This window comes from Cygnus atratus, chromosome 1 (genome assembly GCF_013377495.2).
Source record: "Cygnus atratus isolate AKBS03 ecotype Queensland, Australia chromosome 1, CAtr_DNAZoo_HiC_assembly, whole genome shotgun sequence".
Taxonomy (NCBI): Eukaryota; Metazoa; Chordata; class Aves; order Anseriformes; family Anatidae; genus Cygnus; species Cygnus atratus.
Genome location: NC_066362.1, coordinates 74,354,704 through 74,380,435, shown reverse-complemented (window position 1 = coordinate 74,380,435; position 25,732 = coordinate 74,354,704). Strand labels below are relative to the sequence as shown.

At 38.0% G+C, this 25,732-nt stretch overlaps 1 protein-coding gene across 1 annotated transcript; it reads left to right on the top strand.

The window, feature by feature from the left end:
• The first annotated feature begins 936 nt into the window (after nt 1-936).
• Nucleotides 937-24,532, top strand: SAMM50 (SAMM50 sorting and assembly machinery component). The gene is made up of 15 exons (XM_035550946.2): nt 937-1,073; nt 2,702-2,812; nt 4,367-4,468; nt 5,515-5,602; nt 6,966-7,072; nt 9,157-9,287; nt 9,506-9,593; nt 10,087-10,215; nt 10,941-11,012; nt 12,091-12,177; nt 14,632-14,702; nt 15,505-15,572; nt 16,092-16,238; nt 17,375-17,516; nt 18,334-24,532. Exons 1-15 carry the CDS (start codon nt 1,053-1,055, stop codon nt 18,377-18,379), a joined length of 1,410 nt encoding a protein of 469 aa, XP_035406839.1. The 5' UTR covers nt 937-1,052; the 3' UTR covers nt 18,380-24,532.
• Nucleotides 24,533-25,732: the final 1,200 nt, after the last annotated feature.

Genomic DNA, 25,732 nt, shown 5'->3' with positions numbered 1-25,732 from the left:
AGTCCACCAGAACCCCCAAGTCCTCTCCGCAGGGTTGCTCTTAATGAGTTGTTCTCCCAGTCTGTGCTCATGTGTGGGATTGCCCTGACCCAAGTGCAGCACCTTGCACTTGGCCTTGCTGAACATCATTAGGTTCATGTGGGCCCACTTCTCAAGCCAGTCCCTTTGATAGCATCCCTTCCTTCTCTTGTATTGACTGCACCACTCAGCTTGGTGTCACCTGTGAACTTGCTGACAGTGCACCTGATCCCACTGCCTATGTCATGGATAAAGATATTCAACAGTACTTGTCCCAGGACAGACCCCTGAGGGACACCACTCATTATCAGCCTCCACCTGGACATAGAGCCATTGTCTACCACTCTCTGGGTGCGGCCTTATGGCCAATTCCTTGCCCACTGATTGGTCCTCCCTTCCCATCCAGATGAGAGATCAGGTTGTCATATGGGATTGTGTCTAAGGCCTTGCAGAAGTCCACGTAGGTGACACAGGTCGGTCTTACCTTGTCCTTGGAGTGATGCTTGGAGTGATGCTGTCACTCCACCACTGAAGGCCACCAGATCGGTCAGGCAGGATCTGCCCTTGGTGAAGCTTTGTCTTGCATGTACCTTAACGTTGCCTCAAGGAGGATCTGTTCCATGAACTTCTCAGGCACAAAGGGGAGGCTCCCCGTCTGCAGTTCCCCGGGTCCTCCTTTCTACCCTTTATTAAAAACGGGAGCGATGTTTCCCTTTTCCCAGTCATCGGTGACTCCACCTGACCGCCACGACTTTCCAAACACGACGGATACAACCCCGACACCTCCCGCAGCCCGTCCTCCTCCCCCGCCCCCGCCCCCATCAGGCCCCACGACCCCGACCCCGCCCGTTTCCCGTAGGCGCCGAGCGCCGCCATTTCGCGACATCCGCGCGCTGCCGGCTCCGCCCCGCCGCTTCCCCCCCTACCACCCAATGAGGGCCGGGGCGGTGCCGGCTGGTATGGCAGCCCACGCGCCGCGGCGTTGAGTACCAAAGGTCACCGCCGCCAATCCTGCCGCTGCCGCCGCCGCCGCCATGGGCACCGTATACGCTCGGGTAGGGGCTGTGTCGCGGGCAGCGGGAGGGCAAGGACCGCGGGAGGGCGGCCTCGCTGCCGCCACCAACCTCTCCCTTCGGCGACCTTCGGGCGGGTCCGGGCGGCGGCACCCGCGGGCTGAGCGCCGGGGGCGGTCGGGTTCGCTCCGGGGGCATGGAGACATGGGGGCGGCCTGTCCCGGCCGGGGGCTGCCGGCGCTGACCTTGGGGCAGTCAGCGGCCCCGTGGAGCGGCCCAGCTGTCTTTCCCCTAACGCGGCCCCAGGGAGCCGACCTGGAGGTGCCTGCAGCCGCGACATGGGTAACTGTGGTTGTAGTCCCAAATCAGAGGTGCTTCAGCCCTTTGCGCGTCTTTGTGGCTCTCCTCTGGACCCGCTCTAAGAGGTCTACATGCTTCTCTTGCTGGGGGCCCCAGAGCTGGCTGCGGCACTCCAAGTGGGGCCTCACAAGGCAGAGCAGAGGGGGACAATCCCCTTCCTCGACCTGTATCTGGCTACCCCTCTGTTGCTACAGACCAGTATGCAGTTGGCCTTCTGGGTTGCAGGCATGCACTGCTGGCACATGCCGAGCTTTTGGCCCACTAGAACCCCCAAGTCCTCTCCACAGGGCTGCTCTCAATGAGTTGTTCTCCTAGTCTGTGTTCATGTGTGGGATTGCCCTGACCTAGGTGCAGCACCTTGTACTTGGCCCTGCTGAACCTCATTACCATGATTTAAGTTATATTTTGATATTTTTCTCATATTTTTGGTTTCACATTCATCTGTCAATTGCTATTCAGTATCATGTGGATGCAGAGCATTCCATGTTTGCCTTAGAGCTATCAGGAGCAAGAAAGGACTCTGTTTATTTAACTTGTTTCTGATGTGTAACAGGAATTTGCCATTCCAGCAATCCTTAAATAATGCAGCAAGTACTGTATTAGTGACTTAAGACTAAAAGTGTATTTACAAAGTTACCCAATCCTGACTTCTGCTTTTGCAGGTAAACCTATATTTGCTCTTGCTCGATTCCATTGTCTTCTGTTAAGAGTCTTATTACTTTAGGACTCTTTCAAGTATAGTAAATAAAGCCATATTGTATTGCAAAACATTTTGATTACAACACTCACCTGAAGAGCTCTGATGGATGGGGCCTGAGGTTCTCGAACACTACTCAGAAGGATGCTTTTAAAAGACATTAAAATACAAAAGTATGTAAAAATGTACGTGAAGAAAAGTAGTGCACTGAACACACCTCTTTTCTTCATCGTTCATCATTTGCACTCCTCTTGCTCCCAAAAACCCAAGCGAAGTGTTGCCTCGCTTATTTTAAAATAATAACAAAACAACAACAAAAAAAGATAGAGTTCATATTTAACACAGGATGCATGCTTTAAAAATAAGGTTATTCTTGGAAGAGAGCAGTATTATTTTGATAAATCATGAAAGCTATTTAGCTTTCACTAAAATTGTCAGCAAGCATGTAGTTAACAAGTGTGCTGGTAATTCCCCTCACTTTAGTTGTTCTGTTTAGCTTTTTTGCCCCCCTGTGACCTGATGAACACAGGGTCAGAAACCATCATTTTTCTTTACAGAAGACAACTTGCAAATCATGGACTATATTAAATGGAGCTTTCTTGTATGCTTTCAGAGTTTGGAGCCCCTTCCAATGAGTGGGCCAGACTTTGGTGCCTTGGGAGAGGAAGCTGAGCTGGTTGAAGTTGAACCTGAAACAAAGCAGGAAATTCTTGAAAACAAAGATGCAAGTACCACATCAGCATCCTGATGTTTTTTTCTCAACAGAAATGTCTTAGTGCACTTGCATGTTTTTCCTGAGGGAATTTTCTAAACTGTGGTGTGAGACGTGAAAGAATTAAATTTAGTGCTGTAAATTTAATCTGTTGTTCTCTAGTTTCTGTCCTTTTTTAACTTGCCACAGGGATTATTATTAAGCTTTGAGCTAATAGACCTGTTTCCAGATGCTGATTTCTCCCTTCTTTCATAAGAGATTTCTGCCCTGCAATACTGTTTAGCAGCAAACTATGTAACAGTCCTTAATCTGCTTGAGTGCAGTATTAGGGGCATAGTTTAGTGGGGGATATTGGTGGTAGGGGGGTGGTTGGGACCAGATGATCTTGGAGGTCTTTTCCAACCTTAATCATTTTATGTTTAGCCATGTTTGGGTAAACTGCCACTGTGTGAATTATGTCATGATGGTAAATACTAACTTAAGCAAAAGATGTTTTTCTGTTCTGTTTTGCTTTTTATTTCATATGTAAGAGCATGTCTGCTTTGGTCCATAATAGTTTTAACCATACTAGTGGGAACGGATATCATGCACCATCGTAGTTTCTATATAATTTTCCTTATTCAGTTCAGAGTTATTCCCCCTAGAAGCTTGGTAATAATTTTTTTTAATTATTATTTTGTTTTGTTTATTACATATTTATTCTGATAGTTTTTTAATTATTATAATTAATTTATTATTTATAATTATTAATAATTAATAGTCTTATAATTTATTTAATTGATATTATTATTAATTTAATTATTATACATTTGCAGTAATGGTAGGTTGTTCTTATTCTGCTACCTTATTCATTACAAATACATGAAGCATTTGCAGAGTTTTTTGGTAGTTATCCCTAAAATTATAATACACTGAAAAGATTGGAAAAATAAGGAAAATACAAATGCACTACAGTTATTGCATCAGCTAACCTGGAATCTGTTGTGATTTTTAACATAAAATGGTCTCAGATGATGAAACAGAAAGGCGAATATTTTTAAGAAAAGAGATAATGCTGTGATATTAATATGCACTTTAAACTACAAAGCTCCAGTGGTAGTAAGAATTTTAATAGTTTAAATATATATGATTTGAGGTGGGTTTTGTTTCATTTTTTTTCCTTATGTGTAGCTGATACAAGAAATGGCTAACTACAGCTAACAACATGCTTTGCCTTAAGTGTCTAAATATGTTAATATGATTTCTGTGGTGACTTATTTCACCATCTAACACTTAAGAAACCCCAGCAGCAATACTCCACTACTGTCTCTTCTGCTCTAAACAGTATTAGATTTGATATTAGAGTTTTTTCTCTTTACTTTTCTTGTTAAAGGAACAGTTTTCCAGAAACGTAGATAGCACTGATTTCTCATGATGTAGGCTAGCAGTAATTAACCTAGGAATCTTCAGGATTTTTTTTCACTTAAAACAAAAAAAAGAAAACAGTTTTTTTTATGTATAGCTGTTTTTGATGCTCATTGTTAGATGCAAGCTCAGTATTTGTGTTTCAACATGTGTTACTTTTAGGTGGTTGTTCAGCATGTACACTTCGATGGACTTGGAAGGACCAAAGATGACATTATCATGTATGAAATCTCTGATGTTTTCAAGGCTAAAAATCTCATTGATGTAAGTACTATAGTGAATAACACCTCGTATTTAAAAATTCAGGTTATGGTTTTCTGTCTTCCTGCCTTGGGCTACTCTCCTCAGATGTGATGCAACTTTGCCAAGTTTTGTGATGATTCTAAACTTGTCATATGGAAGACAAACTTAAATGTGCAATACTGGCAGATACTGTATTTTCTGATGTGTTGAGCTCAAAGGCATTGAGAGATGGCAGACAGTAATCGCATATTTTCAGCTTCACCATTCCTGTTTGAGAATTGCTAACTGTGTAGGGGACATTTTCAATTAATTTGCTTAAGAAAAGTTACTGGAGCTCAGCAAAAATGACCAGTGGCAGTCTCCACAATGGATGAAAGCGTAAGTTAGGCTGTGTGTCCTTGCACTTCTAGGTGGTGATTCCTTCTGGAGTGCAGCTGGCAGTGAATTATCTTGCTCTGGCTGTGCAGGTCAAGTACACCATGAAGACAAAATTCTTGTTTTGTGTGTATTTTCTGAGTATATGTCCCCATGTAGTGCTTGATTATGCAACTGAATTCATCATGAGATTCACTGGGTTTTATCTCCAGTTGGGGCAGAAAAAGAGTATGTGTGTGAAATTACGGATGAAGTGTGCATGCCAACTTTTAATTTAGACATGTTTCCTTTTAGTACTATAAGAAGTGCAAAGGAGTCATCAAGTCTTTACGTGTAAGCTGGTCTAGATTTTAATAGATTAGGATGTGTTTGTTTTGTTCTGCTTTTGTGAAAAGCATGGGTCCAGTAAATAGATGTGTAAGATTTAAGTACTGAAACCAATTTGAATAATAGGTTTAAGCATCCTAACAATTAGGATGCAAGCTAGGTAGGAAATTAAGCCAGATGCTCTGGGTTTAATTGCTTGATAGATTTGAATGTTAAAGTGGGTTGTGATTATTTTGAAGGCACATATATATATGTTTATATCTGTGCATACAAAATCTGTGAATATTGCGTGACTTAGCAGCATCTTGTTTTATACTAGTTATTTTAGTAAGCTGAAAGACTGAGCTACTTATCTCATCCTGTAGGTAATGAGAAAATCACATGAAGCTCGTGAAAAGTTGCTTCGTCTAGGAATCTTTAGACAGGTAGAGGTTTTGATTGATACCTGTCAAGGTATGTATTGCCTCATTAATTCTCACCTTTTTTTCATACACACATAGACACACATACTTATAATGTACATTTCCCTGTGCTAGAGGTCAGGCATTTTTTGTGTATATAACTTACAAAGGTATATGAGAGAGCTTTGTATATTTTAGGTATACGTGTAGGTGTGCTATATATAAGCATGTATGTGCCTACATCCGATATCTGCACGAAAAAGATGCATTTGCCTGTGGCTGCATATATGCGTATGATTATTACTTGTATATATGCAAAAATGCGTGAATTTCAAGCATTGAAATAATTACAGTACACATCCCTTAATGCAAAATTTCAGAGGAAGGATAAATGCTTGAGGAAAAGCTTGAAAGTACCTCCTGTACTTCCATGTATTAAACTCACTTAAGTGATATTATATCAACACATTTGTTGTGCTTAATGGAAATACTAGTACTTGTATCAATGCTTGTAATTAAAAATGGTCTTATACATATGGGGCAGCTGAGTGTGTGCAGGTTGCTCAATAAGGCTCATTTGGCATGTCCAGTCTTGTAATTGCTTTGCAACCTCAGTGTTCTTTTCAGCAGAACAAAGTGGCATTATTGAGAAGGAAATGCAGTGCAGTTGCACAGGCTGTTAGTGATGGGCTGCTGTCCCAGTTGCTTCAAGCAGAATTAGGTACCCCTGACAGCTGTGTTTTTTGAACAGTTGCCTCAGCCAGAGTCCTGAGGGAACTGGATAGCTTGTGTTGTCCAGCACTTAGCCACAAAGTGCTGGGAGCTCTGCTCTAGTTGACAGCATTATTCTTGACATGTCTGGACCACTTTAATTTCTATTTCTTGTAACATAAGAATTTGTGTGTGGCTTTGTTTTTAGTGGCTAGGTAATAAATCTTGCTAATTCATTATTAAATTAGCATGCTGATGATTAAAGCCAGACACGCTTTGAATGAACGAAATTCTGAATGCACATCCAAACAACATCTCAGAATCATAGAATATCCTCAGTTGGAAGGGACCCACAAGGATCAGTGAGTCCAACTCCTGGCTCCACACAGGACCACCCAAAAATCAAATCAGACCCCATGTCTGAGAGCGTTGTCCAAATGCCTCTTGAACTCTGGCAGGCTTGGTAGTGTGACTGCTTCTCTTCCTCATACATCTTGCCTTCTAGACCCTTCACCATCTTTTCCTCGAGCTGTTTATCTTTGTAATGTAGGGGTTTTATTATTGTTCAATTCAACCAGTTTTCAAAAAAAAATCAAGTAATAATCAAGTCAATAATCAAGTAATCTTATGTCTGTGGGTTTGGTTTTTTAGTTGGTTGGTTTTTTTAAGTAGCCCTCTAGAGGTGATGCTTTTTATTTATTTAGGAGATGATGCCCTTCCAAATGGTTTAGATGTAACCTTTGAGGTAACAGAATTAAGAAGACTAACTGGAAGCTATAACACTATGGTTGGCAACAACGAAGGCAGTATGGTATGGATCATTTCAAATATTTATTGATTCCTTTTGATATTCCTCTTACTTTCATGCTTCAAACCTAGCAAGGAATTTGATGATTAAATAAGTGAGGACTTGATCGAAGCCAAATTATTTTCTTGATCCAGCTTTACTAAGGCTTTGTCAGACTTTTGTCTGTAAAGAGCCTTTGTATTAGTCAGGCTTTCACTCAGCAAAAGCCTGTTTCACATGAGGGAAGAACTTCGTATAAACACAAATTAGTTATTCCACCTCAGTATGTTATTTTTTTTAATTGTTAAAATTACTTTGGTTATTTATTGATAGTATTTAAGATGCTTTATCTACTAGAGAAGCCATTAAGCAGTTTGGCATCTAGCTTCTATGAGAATTATTTAAATGTTTTTTCTTCTCAATCAGAATGCTTTAGGTTTGACTTAAAAATTGTTCTAATTTTTCACTTATTTTAGCTCAGTAGCAGTTATTCTGGGTTGCAGAATGCTAGGTTTTTCCATGACCATTATAAACCATGGAACTTATTTCCATTTTATTCACTTAAGAATGCATCAGATTAAAATACGGTGTGAGAAATATTTACCAACTGACACAAAAAGTAACAGACATACTGTTGTTCTGTTAACATGACTTTAACAGTGGTGCTAGTTTAAGTAGATCCTGCTTTCATGTGCTCATTCCTGCACCTGTTGTGCCTTCTCATGTGCACAGTGCAGCTCTTCTTGGGCCTGCTAGATAAGCCAGATCAAGGGACTCATCCTTTTCTTCTTAGGGGTATTTTTAACCTGGATAAGATACTGCACAAGTCGGGTAATGGTGTTTTGTGAGTGCAGGGCAAATAGTAACCGAGTGAACTGAGAAACGGTTATGCAGTTCTGCCACTGAGATCAATGCCCAGGATATCATGGTCTGAATGAAATTGGTACAGAATTCTACTGGAACTGGCTCTTACCTGATTTGGGGCAGCTCCTGGTCTTCTCTTGGTGAGACCACCCCTGCAGCCCCCTTGCTATGACAACCTTGCCACATAAACCCAATGCTCGGTTCTAGTGCAATTTGAAAACAGTCTGAAAACTACTTTGGTTTCTCTTTTTTTACTCAGCTTCCCTATCAATTTAATTTTTATTTGTTACAGAGAAGTAAAACACTTGAATAATATAAAAGCATGTTCATGTATACACTAGTTGTGGCAGCAGAGATTGTTTCTTTAAGAGTTAAATTGATTTGACATCTATTCTAATCCCTTAAATTCATCTGAAGTCTGTTGATATAATATTTTGTACTAATAGCCCTTTGGATTAGTGGTTTCTGGTTGGATAATTGCATAGTAGCCACCATCACAAAGTTCAGATGACTGATTTCCTTTCAATAGCTGTTAGCTTTAAAAACCTGATCGACTTTGTCTTTTTATAGTTATTTTAAAATAGCACACACAACAGAACAATCCTGGATGTATCTGCGATTGGGGGAAACTTGTTCCATCATTTCTGCCAAAGGGTCAAGTACTGTGAATAGGATACAGGGAATTTTTGTCTGAACAAGAAAACATTTAACTATAGTTTCTGGAAAATTGTGATGGTACGTTGTGCTGCTGTCAGGGCTGATTGCAAAAATATTTTGTTTCTCAAAACAAAAATACCAGGGAGTGGCTCTGTATTGATGATTCTCCATTGGCTTACTGATGTGGTACCAATGAACCCTACCTGGCAGGTAGTTTTCCTGATGATCAGCTGGAAACTCTGCAGTTGCCAAATACTTGTTATCCTGTGCTTCCAGACTGGCTGGGAAATTTTGCTTGAAATAACAGCAGTACTGATGATACAGTGAGAATGCAGGTTATGTCAGCAGGTATTGGACCGCACTAAAAATTGGATGATGATACTAAATGTAACTTGTGCTACTGCGATGGCTGCTGCCAGTGCAAAGAGAAACCTAATTTACAAGAACAACACATTCAGTTACAAGTATTTTTTAATGTCTTTATTTCTCATTCTTAGGGTAGATGTGCATACCTTCAGCATATGATTAAGACACAACTTAGCGAACTGTTAACTATGTAATGTTGTTTTTTTTTTTAATTTATGTAGGTACTTGGGCTCAAGTTCCCCAATCTCTTTGGACGTGCAGAAAAGGTAACCTTCCAGTTCTCATATGGAACAAAGGAAACTTCATATGGCCTGTCATTCTTCAAACCACAGCCTGGAAACTTTGAAAGAAAGTAGGGAATGCATTTCTAAGTATTTCTTTTTTAATGAAGAAATATAAAACAATTATTAAGATATTTCATTGAGTAATAACTAAAATTATTCCTTTGCTGAGGGTCTGTTAGTCTTTAAGTAATGTAGTAGATCTGTTTCTTAATTTTTTTTGTGATAATGTAAAACTCCATCTACTTAAGTAGTTTCACTTTCAAATCTACCACTAATGTTGTTTCAGTTTTTCAGTTAACCTGTATAAAGTAACTGGACAGTTCCCTTGGAGCTCTCTTCGTGAAACTGATAGAGGAATATCAACAGAACTTAATGTAAGTGTAGCAGAGGCGTTTGTGGAGTACATGCTTCATTTACATTTAATTCAGCTCACAAATATTTGCAAATATATTGCAAATATTTGCTTTACTTTGTGAAAAGTGACTGAAACACTTGTGCACAGGGCAAATTTGTCATTATTTAAAAGATGTCAATAATTTTAAAATGGCAGAGGTAATACATTGTAAGTCTTTCTTAGAATGTAATTTTATTTTCGCCATATAAAAATGCCCAATGTGTTTTTCTTCACATTTTTAATGTTTAAAGCAGCATTTTAGAAAGGCAGGTGGTTGTCGCACTCAATCCAGTTCAAGATATTTTTTTTCAAACTCTCTTGGTTGGAGCAGAATTATTCCCACATGAAAAATTATTTCGCTATGATACGAGAAGTTTGGAAAGAAAAAGCGTAGACTCATGTATAAATAAGACTTGAGAGAGGGAGATGTTTATTTTAATTTTGTAGCAAAATTGCCTTTTTTTTTTTTGTAGTTTCCAATCTGGAAGACCAATCACACACTGAAGTGGGAGGGTGTGTGGAGAGAGCTTGGATGCCTTGGTAGAACAGCATCCTTCTCTGTTCGAGAAGAAAGTGGACACTCTCTGAAATCTTCCCTCTCTGTAAGGCTTTTACCCATTTTAAACGTGGCGTGTGTTATTGTGAGTAATCTCATATTTTTGAATGATTGCAAAGGAGCTTTTTGTCTTATTTCCTGGTAGGTAGTATGTTTTATTTCAGATGTCTTCTGCCATGTTTGGTCATTCACACAGAGTCATCCAGGAGGTCCAAAGAGAAAACACTTTGAAAAAATGACTGTTGCATTTTAACTGTTACATAGGCTGGCCCATTCTTTCTTCGAGGCTGTGTAAGAGAACCTCCTTGTCATCTGCCATCTATTTTTGCAGTATTATCTTACTTTGCAGAAGACAGGATCAGTAATGTTCTTCATCCTATGGTTGTACTGCTGTTTCTGAATATTGTTCTGCTGTTTCTAAATACAAGCAATTTTTGTTTGCTTGTCATCTTTGATCTGTAGGTCACATTGTAGGAGATGAATTTTGTGACGGTAACTGCAAATAGTTTGTGATACACACTGAGGTGTTGTTGCCATATTTCTGATGTTTACCACGACCCAAAGTTATAAATATATATGATGTGGCCTCTAAAGTCAAAACGAAGTTATTCTGTAGGAATATTGTTTCCAAATCCACGGAGCTACGCAAGCCTTAGCTGGAGCTGTGGTTGTCTTCCACTATGTGCACAGGTTTTGACTGAAAATAATAGTGTCACTATGTGGTATTCAATAGATAAGAGAACTGAAAAATAATCAGTTGATTCTTTTCAGCATGCCATGGTAATTGATTCCCGGAACTCTACAATCTTGCCAAAAAGAGGTGCTTTGCTGAAAATTAATCAGGTAGTATTAAATCATTTATACATAATTGGATATTTTATGTGTGTTTGAGTAACTCCTATTTTATCTAACTACTGTTCGTATTAAAAAATGCCTAAAGTTAAATTAATTGTAAATTGACTAGGATACAGTGAAGGCTAGTAGTTACTTTTTAAAAATCATGATTTTTTTTAATGGAAGCAAATTTTCATTTGTATACCATTGGTAAAACAATGCAGCTCATTTCTTGCCATTAGCACTAAATTATTTATTAGCTGAGATGCATTATCACTGACGGTTTCTACACTCGATGGCAGATATTAGTCTCCTGTTTCCTATCACTGCATTGCAAAGCTACCAGACTGTGGTCATATTGCTACTTACAAAGTTTGCAAATCTTAGAATTAAAATTGAAAGATAGGGTAAAAATAACTCTCAAAGGCATATACACATGTATCATTTTAACACAGAAAATGGTTTTTACTCTTGTTATGTTTAGAGCTTTAGAAAAGCTGGCTTTTCTGCTGTATGGGTTAATGCTTCCAGAAGCATTAACTTCTGGAGTGTTTCAGAAGCAGACTGCTTTGAAATGCCATTGGAACTAGAAGTGCTGCTGTTCTGTAAGCAGCAGTGAACTATTCTGATTGAGTAAGAAAGGTGGTTATAATTCAGGATTTAGTTAGCATATTGTTACGTGCTGCCTGTAACGCTGCTTCAGTCACTTATTCTATTCAGCTAGCGTTGGTGTAATACAGTCATTTGTCTTTGGTTTTTCAGTCCTGTTTTAGTGCGTATGAAATCTCAGGTCCTAGGTAAATAAAATGAGGTTTGATTTCAGGTGCTGAATTTTCAAGCTCTATTCTCTTGTGCCCTCATTTGTGGAAATGGTTTAGAAAGCAATAGCCTTGCACAGTATTTGGGGGAAAGAAAAAGTTCTGAGGGTTATGCATGTTTTTTCATTGCTCCAAAACTCAGGTGTCTCAATATCCAATGTCTGTGTTTCTTATTCAGAAAACACTGCTTATGATGATGCAGGCATGATGAATTTGTGTTGGAAGAAACACATAATACCCTTTACAGCTTTAAATTTCTGTCTTTGCAGGAGCTGGCTGGCTATACAGGTGGAGATGTGAGATTTCTGAAAGAAGATTTTGAATTTCAGTTAAATAAGCAACTTCTCTGGGATTCGGTAATTTTTTAAAAAGATATCTTATTAATTGAATTAACAAATGAGGTTATTGAATCAGTGTCTTATGATGATTTTTCACCATGGATTACAAAAATATGATGAAAGTGAAAGATTGATGATGTTGATACTTTGATTTGTATTTTTGGAAATGAAATACTTTTATTTTTAACCTGTTATAACCATGTACAGTCATGTGAGAAGTGGACAGTTTGTAAAGGGCTTGTCTGACAGCTAACAGTAGAAACTATTTTCCTTTCAGAGGGAATGCTGGGCATGTCTGTTTTTTGTAATCATTCGTTAGAGTGATTTTTGAAAAACTGAACTACAGCCTTTGTTCTGTCTTTTTTACCTGCTTATATATAGTCTGGCTAATCTTGATTTAGTTGGCTTTTGTCATCATAAATTATGAATATATGCCTACTAATTCTGGAAACATAGTGTGTATTATATGGTAATTATTTCTTCTATGTAAAATTATCAGGAAGTAGTGGGAAAACTGATTTCACTACAACACTAAGCATGAACCACAACGTTTTGAACTTCTTCATATTTATGTACAATGAATGATTGAAGTTTCAATAAGAAAAATACATGGAAGTGTAAGAAGTCTGTGTTAGACTCCAGTCTGCCACCCTGTAGGCAGAGCACATTTTATGGTCTGGTATCTATATTAGTTCTTCGGTTTGGAGTCACTGTGCAGTTCTGAAGCAAATTCCTGTATCATCCCCCCTTACGATGTATTGATTAGATTGGCAGAGCAGTTCTTGTGGACACCAACCAGGTTCTCTTGAGAGGAAACTACACTGGATTCTACATCAAGTTCACGCTTTTTGTATTCTAGTTTCTTATGAGAACATAGAGCTCTTAAGTCCCAGGCAGCTTTAACAGTATAGACATAATATTAGGCTGAAATGGGTGTTTTTCTATTTACTGAAATACGAATTTCACTATGTCCTAGAAATATTTCCGTCTGTATATAAAAAGATGTTCTTTTATCACATGGAGATTATGCAGTATGTTCCTGATAAATAGGCGTGGAATTAACAGAGCAATTTCCATTGTGAATATTTAAAAGCAGAACTAACAATAATTTCTACCCCAGGATCCAAAAATAAAAAATAAAAAATGTTGAGACAATCTTTGCCTCTTAACAGCATTTTAAGAAATATTTGAATGATGAAGAAATTTTAGGAGCCTGGGAAAATGTTAACATCACGCCAACACAAACTGAAAAACTCAAAGCTACTTCTGTAGTGTGCATATTTATCAACCAGTGCTGTAAGGAACTGTTGGTCTGCTCTTCCATGCTTTTATTCGGAGTAGACTCTGTGCAATGCAGTTTTAAGAATTATCAGTGAGACCAACATGAAAGAGCATTTTAAGGCAATTTGCTATACCCTTTTCTTATCACATCATTATATGCGCACCTTTCATGTGATGGAAGAAAGGGCATTGCCTGATGTGTACTTCTAGGCATTTTATATATATTTGCTGACCTTCAGCTGATCAAGACAGGATATCCTACTATGAAGTAATTCAATGACTTCTTGGTTACATAAAAAGGATTTTGTTCTTTCCCGTGGCTACTAATATGGCTACACTCTGAATGAAAGTGAAGCAAATCTCGTCATAACGTGTACATAATTTTCTGTAATCCATTGTCTATGAGTGTGGACTTGGGTACAACTGGCCTTTGCATGTGCTGTGTAATGAGATGTGCTTGTACCTCATGATGAGTTCACATGTGCTTATGACAGGGGAGGTGTCTGGGACTCTCAGGGAAGAACATAGCAGGAGTGGTGTGTAGACCAGGGGAATTATCCAACACTTGTAGCCTTGGTATTACCAATAGATCTCACCATTTGGTAGTAGTACTTCTACTTTGTACACAGACAAGAGGCAAACGATTAAATGTGTTTGTTAGAGTGTCTGGCCCCCAAGAACTAGATAAATAAGCAATAATTATATATATGGAATGTATGTCAACATAGTGAGTTATGGAAGATAGTTTCATTTACTTACAAGGCTAATTTACAGGCAGGTAATAATTGTAGTTTACTGGTAGCTATTTGCTTCTACAGGTTTAACATTGCCAGGAGTAATTTATGTCAACAGGTGTTGTCTTATTTCAAGGCATGAAAATTTGTAAGTAAGTAGGAGTTGCATGAGCGTTTCCTTAGCTATTGTGAAAGTAGCACTTGGTTTAAAAAGTCCTACTTCAAGATGTAGCACTGCATAGTGTAGAAAGAGGGCAGCAACGATCAAGAGTTTCCTGAAAATACAGTTATTGAAGGTGTGATATCCATGCACGCACTGTGATCATTTGTAACTTTCTGTCAGACTAATCGGAGCTCTGCCTTCACTAAGCAATGGAAATTTACTAATACCATTTTTAGGGAAACTAAATAATATGTATGTGTTAAAAAATAATTCTTTTTTTTTTTTCCTCCAAAGGTTTTTTCGGCATCACTTTGGGGTGGAGTGGTAGTACCTATTGGAGACAAGCCATCCAGTATAGCTGATAGGCAAGTTTCTTTGTTTGTTCATTCTAAATGTTTCTTAATTTCTTGCAATCAACCCAGGTAATGTATGAAAAAGGGTATAACAGAAGAGAGAAGCAGAAGTAGCTCTGACTTTGAGGATAATAAAATAAACTTAAAATTTGCTTTAGTTGCATGTTAATAATCAAAACAAGTCTTCTGTTTTTCATTTTCATATTGGGGAGGGATAAATTTATAATTTGCTAAGTAGTAGCTCTGTCTGCCAATGTTTGCAATTGCAAACGAGTATTTACCATCTCCAAAATTTCATATTGGGCATAGTTAACACTGTAGGTATCTTTACCTAAAAAGTCAAGTTACATTATAGCTTTACTTCTAATTTTGCCCTCCGACACCTCCTTTTAAAGATCACTAGCAGAAAGCATTTAGACTTAAATTTATTTACAAGAAGTGCTAAACGTCAGTTGTATTAACTTTGCATGTAATGGATCTTAACTAGAGTATTTCTATCAAAATTCTTACAACAGACTGAGATTCAGGGTTCCGATTCTTCGATTCTTCCGATTCTGGGGTACCTTCCATTTTTGTCTTTATAAATGATGGAAAACTAGTTTTGATGTTTAATACTTGATTTAGTTTGAAATTTTTGCTAAATGTATCAGTATTTTGATTTTTATATAATTTCTTTTATTTCTTTAAATGCACTTTACAACGCTTTTTATAAGGTCACCTGTAACTCTGAAAAGCAATGTTAAAAGTATGAGTAGATAGTTTCAAATACACCCTTACAAGTAAAGCATTAACTAAATCTGACTGTATTCGCTAGGTTTTACCTTGGTGGACCAACAAGTGTGCGAGGGTTCAGTATGTACAGCATTGGACCCCAGAATGAAGGTCTGAAACATTTATATCCCACTCTTCTAACAATACTGAAAATATTACCATGTAACAAAGACATAAATTCTATCCTTTAGCTTTTCATAGCTTTAGAATAATTGCTCCCTTTCAGGGCTTGTTAGGTCTTTGATCTGTCATTATATATTAGTTTTCAATGGAAAAAAGTCCAGTAGCTCTTAGTTAAGACATAGTTACTTCTATAAACCAAGCCTGTGTTTGTACTTGCATAGGTTACTGTTACATTTGTTCTCTTTGTACTGACTTTTTGTGTATAAAAAATACACACCATTTTCTAATGTTTCTTAAAGGGAATTTCACCAGAGCATATTTTTTTTTCCTAAAATAAGTCAAGTAGGTGCCAGAGCTCCCTCTTCCCCCTTCCTTCCTCCCCCTTCCTTTAGGAACAACTCGGGGATGTACCTTCCTTTAGGAACAACTCGGGGATGTACCTTTAAGAGCTGGGTCTTTTCGTGTATTCCACAGTAAATGCTTTGATTTCTGCATTTCCATAAATAGGTGATTACTTGGGAGGAGATGCCTACTGGGCTGGAGGCTTGCATCTGTACACTCCTCTACCTTTCCGGCCTGGTCGGGGAGGTTTTGGAGACCTTTTCCGAACACATTTCTTCCTCAATGCTGGAAACCTCTGCAATCTTAACTATGGTAAAACTCAGTAGACTTGTAAAGTAGAAGAGAACTGTTATGAGTATTTATTCAAAAGCAATTTGTTTACTACCCATATTTTGGAGGCTGTCAAAAAGCTGTTGCTGTTAACTTGTATGTTTGACAGATTGCCAGTGTTTTTGTTTTTGTTTTTTTACTCCTTGCATAAATCATAGCACAACTTAATATGAAAGAGAGCTAGGATGGCAACAGCAGAATCTGTGAATTGGTGGTGTTCATAAACTAGTGTGGGGTAGTTGATTCATGCCTGCTATTTTATAACATTCTAAAAGGAGACTGGAAAGTGATGTTACAGTGATACTCTCATGTTTTTGGAGATGGACTAAATAAAAAGTGGTGGCATTAGAGGATAGAAGGAGGTATGGTAGTTGAAGGGATTTTTCTTTGATGCTCAGCTAGGCCCCAAACAACAGTAACACCAGGCAAATTTCAGCCTAGTTTTATTACTGAGAGTGATGTTACATGGTACAGAACATCCCATCAGTTGGTTTTGGTCAGCTGTCCCAGGTGCTTTCCCTCTGCTTCTCATCGATTGCCCACCTATTTGCTGGGGGGGAATGACAGAGTGAGATATGGAGAAAGCCTTGGTACTGTGTAAGTAATGTTCAGTAATAGCTGAAACATCAATGTATTATCAACACTGTCCTGGTTACAAATCCAAAACATAGCACCATAATACCTGTATGGGCTGCTATGAAGAAAATTAACTCTATCCCAGTACAGGGATATTGTGATATTTGATAAAGTTTCCTTTGCTTGATGAAGAGAGATGGCATCCATGTGGGAGGGTTGTACTTTATGCAGTGAAAAAAAACAGATGAATCAGATTTAAAACTAGCAGAGAGATGCTAAAGACTTTTAGTTCAGTTTTAGTACTCATTTCTGGATTCATGCAAGTAAGTGCCCTGTGGTGAGAAAGGAAGCTCAAACAGAATCTTAGAAGTGGGTAGTTTGAGTCCAAACTACTTGGCATTTACAAGATTCGTGGGTAATAAATTTGTAATCTGCAGGAGGTGCTCCCAAGTAGTCTGTTTCCTAGCTCTGGCATTCCAGCTTGTCTTTGAACATCTTGGCAATCTACTTTGATTCTTGTTGTGCTGGTCTTTTGCTTTCAGGTGATGGTCCCAGAGCTCACCTGCAGAAGCTGGCAGAGTATATCCGATGGTCTTATGGTGCCGGAATAGTGCTCCGACTTGGAAACATTGCTAGATTGGAACTTAATTACTGTTTCCCCATGGGAGTACAGTCTGGTGACAGGTTTGTTTTTTACACCAATTTCTTTAATAGTAACTAGTTTTAAAAGTGACTGCACTTCTGTATGGTTTTGGCAGAGAGAACTGCTGTCTTTTGTTTATTCAGTGACAGTTTAGAGATTTTTTTTCAGTACTTAATGCTCTTTTCTTTCAGCTGGTTATATTTATGTTGGTTTCACAATACTTCTTAGCTTAAACCTGTTTATATCAGGTTTTAGAGTTCATTTAACTTGAGATCAGGTGTTGAAAAGTATGAATAGCTATGTAGCAGGTTTAATTTCTTCAGGGGAAATGATCACTCAAACAGCTCATGGGATTTTCCTAAGCCTTCCAAAAACAAATGATTGGATAAATAGCAAGGTCAACGTCTTTGCTTGAAAAATGAACGCAAGTGTAACTGTATAGATAAAGGGAGAACAAATTAATTTGTTAGCAACCAATTATCCTACACCAAGCAAATATTAAAATATGTAATAGAAAAGCTTCATTGGGGTTGCTCTTGCCTGCGAAGTACCATGAATATTGTAGGAGAAACTCTGTTTTGTACAGGAATCAGATTATGTTTCTACTTGTCATTCATGTGAAATGTGAACAAATAACAGCAATTTGAAAATTATGGGCTTTATTTTACAAATGTAAGCGCTCCATATGGATGACAGATTGGCAAAGCATTTATTTAAAAGAGCCTTTGTCAGCTGAAGTTTGAACTGTAACTTTCCAGAGACTGAAAGCCTTGGAAATCTGTGGGTAAGGAGAATTAATTTTAATTTCATCAGTACGCTATAAATCACTTATGTTGTTTATTATTTGTGTCTTTTCAGGATATGTGATGGTGTTCAGTTTGGAGCAGGAATCAGATTCCTATAATATAGAAATGATTTACATCAGTAATATGAAGTTGAGCTCTGTAATTGAAATTAAGACTATAATACAGCTCGATATGGTCTATTTTTTTCTTTAAATACTGATACACATTTGAGTGATTTACCTCAGACTCCACAAGAAACTATATTAAAAGAATTATGCTCTGAAGGTTCATTGTACCTCTGATTCTTATCAAAGATGGGAGAATGTTCATAAGATTCTAGCTATTTTAATTTATAGTTTTTACTTAGTAGTAGTTTCTTAAAAAGTTAGACAGTTGTGTTGGAAATTGGTTCTTGAATACATTCGACATGACTGTAATTGTCATTGGCCTGCATAGCCTTCAGTCTTCCAACTGCAAGTCTCACAAGTGCTGGGATGACCAAGTGCGTGTATGGTCAGAGTGGAAATTAAGGGGTAACAGTTTTTCTCCATCTTCAAAATGCATCAAAAATGATACAAAAAATAATGGTATTAAGTGAAGCAGAATATTCTGATTCAAGTATGTTTCACTACTGTAAAATCATCCATATGTAAATGTGTCCTGTAATCTGAATTGCGTACTATAAATGCTCAAGTCCAGCTGCCTAGCATAGTGAATGCTAAAATTCAAGAATAACTTTGAAAGATTTTCAACTCTGAGGAAGTTTTGAGTCTTTAATAATCATAGCCAAGCCATTGATTTTGGGTCTTGCTGGTTAGATCTTCTGTAGCAGTTGCAAAAACAGACATCTGGAAGTGATCACATGATGCTGCCTTGTTTGCTTTTGTGTCAGAGGCATGCTTCACTACTACCTTTTTTAGATGCTAATCACAAAAGTGGCCTCTGAGACTGGAGTAATTCACTAGTTCAGTCCTAATGACTCAGCTTTGAAGATAGTTTAGATAGATAGATAGACCTACATCAATCTTTAGTTATAAGAGAGTGAATCTGTAATCTACTTTTCCTGCATCTAAATTTACTTTTGCTGTTGTTGTTTTAGGCGTTGGAAAAGATAAAATTACAATACAAATAATATTCTGGGAGAGTAGAATTTCCCAGCTTTGTCCAGTCTGTCCTTGACTCTAAATCTCCTCATGTAATTGTCTAGCACTGGTTCTTGAGCAGAAGTATACAAACTATTATACTCCCACTTTCTTCTATCCAACTAAAGGCATGGGTTCGCACATACTGAGAAGCTGTGTGACTTTGCTGAATGATGTCAGGACTCATGAAATCTTGTTCCCAGTCAAGTTAGTGCTGGCAGGCACTCTGTTCTTTAAAGAGGCTACAGTTTTATGCATTGCTTTAGCAGTGGTATATATTGCTATTGTACTAATACAGTGACTAAATCTGTTCATGTTGGTAACTCACTTTATAAAATACAAAGCCTAGAAACTGGTCTGTGTAGCTTTGCAGAGCTTCACTTGACTGAACATCCTTCCCCTTTTTATAAAGTTTATCAACAGGATCACAGATGTTCGAAACAGAAAGTGTGAATTACAGAAATCAGATCTACTTCAAATACCAACATTTAATATAAAGATTTTTTTGTGTGTTTATCTAACAGTGAGAGAAACACTCTGTAGCCAACAACTTAGGCTCAGGCGAGGATCTCAGTGGAGTAGCAATTTATTCGCTATTGCAGTGGCGGGCGTCCCACAAGCAGGAGCGTGCCTACTAGTCACACAGTATGGCTTATATACTTTATTTATCGATGGCCAGGACCCTCCCTTGTTTCCCTATTGACTAGGTAATCCAGATTCACAGCCTATCCGATGCTTCAGAGACAATACATGGCCTTCAGTTGCCTGCCTGTTAAATTTCAAATTTCTTTTGACTTTTTTTACTGTTTGAAGTGGTAATGTTTCTTCACTTATCTGACTTAACTTGACACCGTGATTTTCACCTAATTGTTCTAAGGAGTCTGGTTGTCTGCATTTTACAAGGTCGCCTGCTAAATTTTCTTATCACTGCAAGCATATCTCAATACCGCGTTGCTTACCTTTAAACAATGTTACTTTGCAAAAACATTTTATTCCCACAACAGCTCATGTGGCAAATACATATTTAACAAAGCATTTCCGATGATTTTTTGTTGTTACAAGATAAAATATGACGCTATGTTAAGAATGCCAACAAATGTAACTGTTTTTTCTCCAGCACCATCTACATTTTGACATACAAAAATATTTTTGGTGGGAAGAATGGGAATGTTTAGATACTAAAATACTGTTAGGATTTTCTCCCAGGAGTTCTAAGTTTATTTTGGTCATGTTGATAAAATTAGATGCATTCTGATACCCTAGGAACTCTGTTTTGTGCGCATTGTTATTAAAGTCTTCTCACATTTAGTCTTTTAATATTGCGTGGGAGTCCTAAACTAGTATCAGTTGTCCATTCTAGAGGGCAAGGTATCCTTCCTGAGTAGAAATAGTCTTAAGTTGTGCACTAAGAATCTAGCTTACAGTTAAGTTTTGGGAAAACTGTGATCTATACAATAAAATAAGGGATGAATGGGGAAATTTTGTTGAAGGCTGAACAAACAAGCCTTTCAAGAACATCTGCTGACAGACTATGCTTTACTGAATACCATAGAATTGCCAGTAATAATAAAGGGAGGAAAATCCTGAGTCTTTATCTGGGTCACTGTTTCCCTACCTGTATTGCACTACATTAAAAGATAATGTTTTCTTACAGCATATAACAAGTGCACAAAAAGGAAGGGAATGCATTCCAGACTCTGGAAGCAATGTCTGAATCACACTGTCACTTGTATAGAATATTTTGAAATGAATAATGTATTCCCACTTGAAATTTGTTGCAGATGCTTATAATTAGGATGGATAAGATAGAAAGTAGAATCCCAGTAGAATCTGCTCTAGCACTGAGCAAAATCAGTGGCAGAATGAATCTGAAATAATTTTCTTCTTAGTTGATTGCATTTCTGGACATAGAGTCTGGAAAAGGATAAAAGGCATAAGGAAGGTCTGCAGTAATAACTGTGATTCCAAAGGATGGTATTTGCTTAAATGGAGTCTTGGATATTGGTTTACTTACTGAGTAATTGAGATGCCCTTGCTTTTATAGCCTACTGTGCTGCACCTGAAGCTGGACCACATGCCTGAGGAGCCTTTAGGTGTATGTTAACAGCACTGAGGTGGCAGATGCCATCTGAAGGAGAGTTTCTTTGGCTGTGGTGTTTCTTCAGTGCCTACATTTCTTTCTATGGGCTAAAAAAGACCTGGAGGGGGGGGAAAGAGCACCTTCCTTATAGTCAAGAAGTAGCAGGAGCTTCTGGGGACAAGGACTGTGCAGTCTTACTGCTGTATTGAGGGCACCTCTGAGCCAGTGAGAGCAGAGAAATGTGTCAATAACAGGGCTAATGTTTCTATCACCAGTTCTAAGGCAGTGATTTCTTGGAGCTGTTCCACCTGCATAAAACAAAGTTGTGAACGTTCTTTATGTTTGGGAGAGCTGGTGGCATGAGGCAATGCTAATAAGTAAGCTGTTAGGCGGACTTTGGGGGAAGGTGGATGAGGAAACAGGGAGGTTGTTTGAGTGTAGGGGTCAGGTTTGTTGTGATATTGAGATCAAAACTGCATTTGATTTCAAAAATACAAGCTTTAAAAATAAAATAGGATGCCAATTTATAATATGGAAATGTGCTTCAACAAAAGTATGTTTGCTGTTGCCCTGTGCCTTTCTTAATACAGGTCTGTACCTGTTGTTAGTGAAGATCTCAGCAGAGATGTAGCAACTAATGTCTGATACTCAGTGCCTTGCCAAAATACCTATTGAATTTTGTAGAAAGTGCTGTTCCTGTCATGTCCTTGGAGGGGAATGTGCAGAATTGTCCTTTCCCATGTACAATAAAATAGACAGAAAAGCGAGTATGGGTCAGACTGGGTCTCCCTTCCCTGGTGTGCATGAGCAGTTACTTGAATGAGAAAATACTAATTTGTATTGATGTTGCAGGGGGAAAAAAGCCTCATTCCTTAATGGGAATAGTGAAGTTGGTCATATGCCTGGCATATTATCTTGAATTTTGTATGGGATAACATAAGAAAATAATCTAAAATTACAGAATTTCAATGCACAGGATTGCAGTATTTTTCTGCCATTCTCATCTCTTTAAAAGGCCTAGCGCCTGGCAGCCCCAGTGCTAACGATAGATTTGAGGAGGATTTTTACACAATTACTCTGCCATGGGAAGGTTTTTGAAATTGTGGAATTTACTGTATGATTTATGTCATCAGTGCTAAATTGCTGTTAGCAACTGCAGTGCTCTTGGTGATATTAACTTAATTGGGACAAGACTTTATGCAGAATGTGGTCTGTGCAAGTCAGAGCACTCAGCTTCCTTCCATTGTTAGAAAATACAAACTGGTCTGCAGCTGTAGAGCTAATGTATGCATGGAATAAATGGTCTTTGTAAAAAATTTTCAACTAGAATACATAATATAAATTATTCTGAAGCAAATCAGTAGCATCAGTTAAGAGGCACATTTCTACCTCAGTAGTGAACAAGTACCATTATTTAAAAATAAAACCAAAATAACAACAACAAAAAAAGCATTTTCAATCATTTGGTAGACCAGAGAGAAAAAATAATAGCATCTTGTGTCTAAATTATCTATCATCTGAGAAAAATCAGTATGCATATTATTATAATAGAGGAAGACTGTATGGAATGATTTTCTATTTTGAAAAGCCATGTGGTTCTGCTTTACTTCAGTATGTGAAGAACTATGAGATCATTGCCCCATATATCCCAGGTCACCATTACTTTGTGTGTGGGAATAAAAATGTTGTTTTTGCAGAGTTACATTGTTTAAAGGTAAGGAATGTGGTATTGATATGCTTGCAGTGATAAGAAAGCTTAACAGACAACCTTGTAAAATGCAGACAACCAGAATCTTTAGAGCAATTAGGCGGAAATCACTGGGTAAGAAACATTACCACCTCAAAGAGTATAAAAGTCAAAAGAAATTTGACTTAATAACAGGCCGACAACTGAAAGCCATGTATTGTCTCTGAAGCATCGGATAGGTTGTGAATCTGGATTACCCAGTCAACGGGGAAACAGGGGAGGGTCCCAGTCCTCGAGGAAAAAAAAAGTATATAAACTGTGTTATGGAACTAGTAGGTGTGTTCTCCTGCTTGTGGGGCGCCTGCCATTGCAATCGCGAATAAATTACTACTTCACTGAGATCCTCACCTGAGCCTAAGTTGTTGGCTACAGAGTGTTTCTCACATGTGACACACCTAATTACAGTAATCTCGTTTTGAATGGAGTATCAAATGCTAAAGTAGAGGAAGCAACAACAACAGCAAAAAACATTGAAAGTCTTTTTTATAGGCAAAATGAGCAAATGTCAATCCAGACTTTTAAGTGTTCAGCAAAACGTTAAACCTAACAATTCTGGGCTGAAATTAAAATAGATTTTGAACTAGATTTGGTCTTTCCAGTGTAATGTTTTGTGAAAGACATGTTTTCTTAATGAATATACTCTCACAGGAATCTCCTGACAAAAGAGGGTACCAGAGAGAATTTTCTGGGTCATAAACTGCTGGTATCTCATTCAGTGTGGAAGGTTTCAATGAATAATGTAACTGGGCTGCCTTGGTACTCCTCTTTACACAGAACACACACTTCAAATGGAAGGCCATTCAACTCATGCGGCAGCAGCTGTGTCACTTTGAATGGCTATCGGCCAGTTAAATTATTAAAGACTAACAAACACTTGAAAGTCCTCACATAAGCTCTTCATTTCCTATTTAGAAGAGCACTGTTTGTTTGAACTTCTTGTTTTCTTTTTTTGAAGTGTAATGTTGCCTTTGCCATAGACACTCTCTTCTTGTCTCAAACAATCCAGTTTCCTTTTATTTTACAATAGGTTGACATACTTTTCCTACTTAGGCTGTAAATTTAAACATTTCTGTTATAAACATGTAGGATATCAAAGTGTGAGGCAAATGGATGTATTTGTGTGGTTTTCTTTAAATTATTGAAAGATATTTGCACATAAGTTGTTAAATTTCAAGTGCTGTACTTAGGTTGGTTAAGATTTGTATGCTGTTTGGACTGTGTGTATAGCTTGTGAACCAATTTGTGTGCTTTCTTGGTTGGAGTTTGTACTTACAGATTTTCAGATTACAATTTCATAAAAACATTCTGGTATGTGAACTGATTGATTTTTTTTTTTTTCTCTAAAAGTTGGGTAAAAAGTTTTTTCCACAATGCCTTAAAGCTAAGTGTAATCTAAGACTTCAGTGTTAATTTTATGAAATGAAACAACCACTGTGGTAGTCCTGCTGTTAATTTAACATTTGTATGTACTGCAGTGATACTAGTGTTTGTTTTATGGATTCAGGTTTTGTATGCACTGAAAATTGCATTTGTAAGCTATCTCACTTGGCCGGTGCCTGTTGAATGCAGGTAAATTCCTTGCTAACTATATAATTTTGCAAAAATATATAATAACCTTAAATGAAATGGGCAACCTAATCAATGAATAACTTTGTGTACCTCTTCAGCATAAGTAAGGTTACCACTCCATTTCCCTCCCACCATTGTCTTTGTTTGTTTGTTTTGTTTTCCCTTCTGTTTATTCAAAATACTTATTTTAACGTTAACTTACGAAGTGGAAAGAACTGCAGGGACTGTTCTCTGTGGATGCAGTGTATGCCTGGTCTTTGTCCTGAGCCATCTGCTGCACAGGAGTTAATTTTACCACCAGTGCTTGTATTGTAACACAAGTCTTATAGATCACAGATCTTTCATTCTGTGAAGATTTTGAGAGCGTTCCCTCAAACAGCTGGAGGAGCTGTGTTTGAACTGACTTATTTAATAAATTATGCAACTCTTCAACACCCACAGTACTGGCACTACCACTGCTAAATGATGCGAAAACACACTTGACTGGCCAACTTGGTACTGAGGGATTTAGGCAGCTGCAGTTTTGGATAAGTACACTCAGAACTGTGTGAAAGATGCATCTATTCATAGTGTATCTGAGTCCGACTAGCAAAAATGCATCTCGTTAATGACTCTAAGTCTTGAAATGTTCACTGGAAAAATGTGTATTAGTTGAATTAGTTGTAGTATTCTACACAGTAGAATACCTGAAGTTTTTGGTATGTTAATCCTTTTTTTCCTCTAATAAATGAACAGGGTAAAAATCCTCTGCTATGGGCAATACACTGTAGTTTCAGAAAACCAAACTTATTTGTCCTTCCCAAGAAGCCATATCAATAAACAGTATTCATCAAAAGATCCTTCACAGGCAAACACAAGACAGGTTTTTCTTGCTGTGAGGTATGAAGATCAAGCATTTGCTGGAAGGAGGATGTTTGATTAAGGCTGGGGCAAT

Coding starts and splice junctions, on each gene's coding strand:
- SAMM50 (XM_035550946.2), top strand. CDS start 1,053: ATGGGCACCGTATACGCTCGG. Junction 11,013..12,090: donor CTTTGCTGAAAATTAATCAG/GTAGTATTAAAT, acceptor CTGTCTTTGCAG/GAGCTGGCTGGCTATACAGG. Junction 16,239..17,374: donor CCTCTGCAATCTTAACTATG/GTAAAACTCAGT, acceptor TTTTGCTTTCAG/GTGATGGTCCCAGAGCTCAC.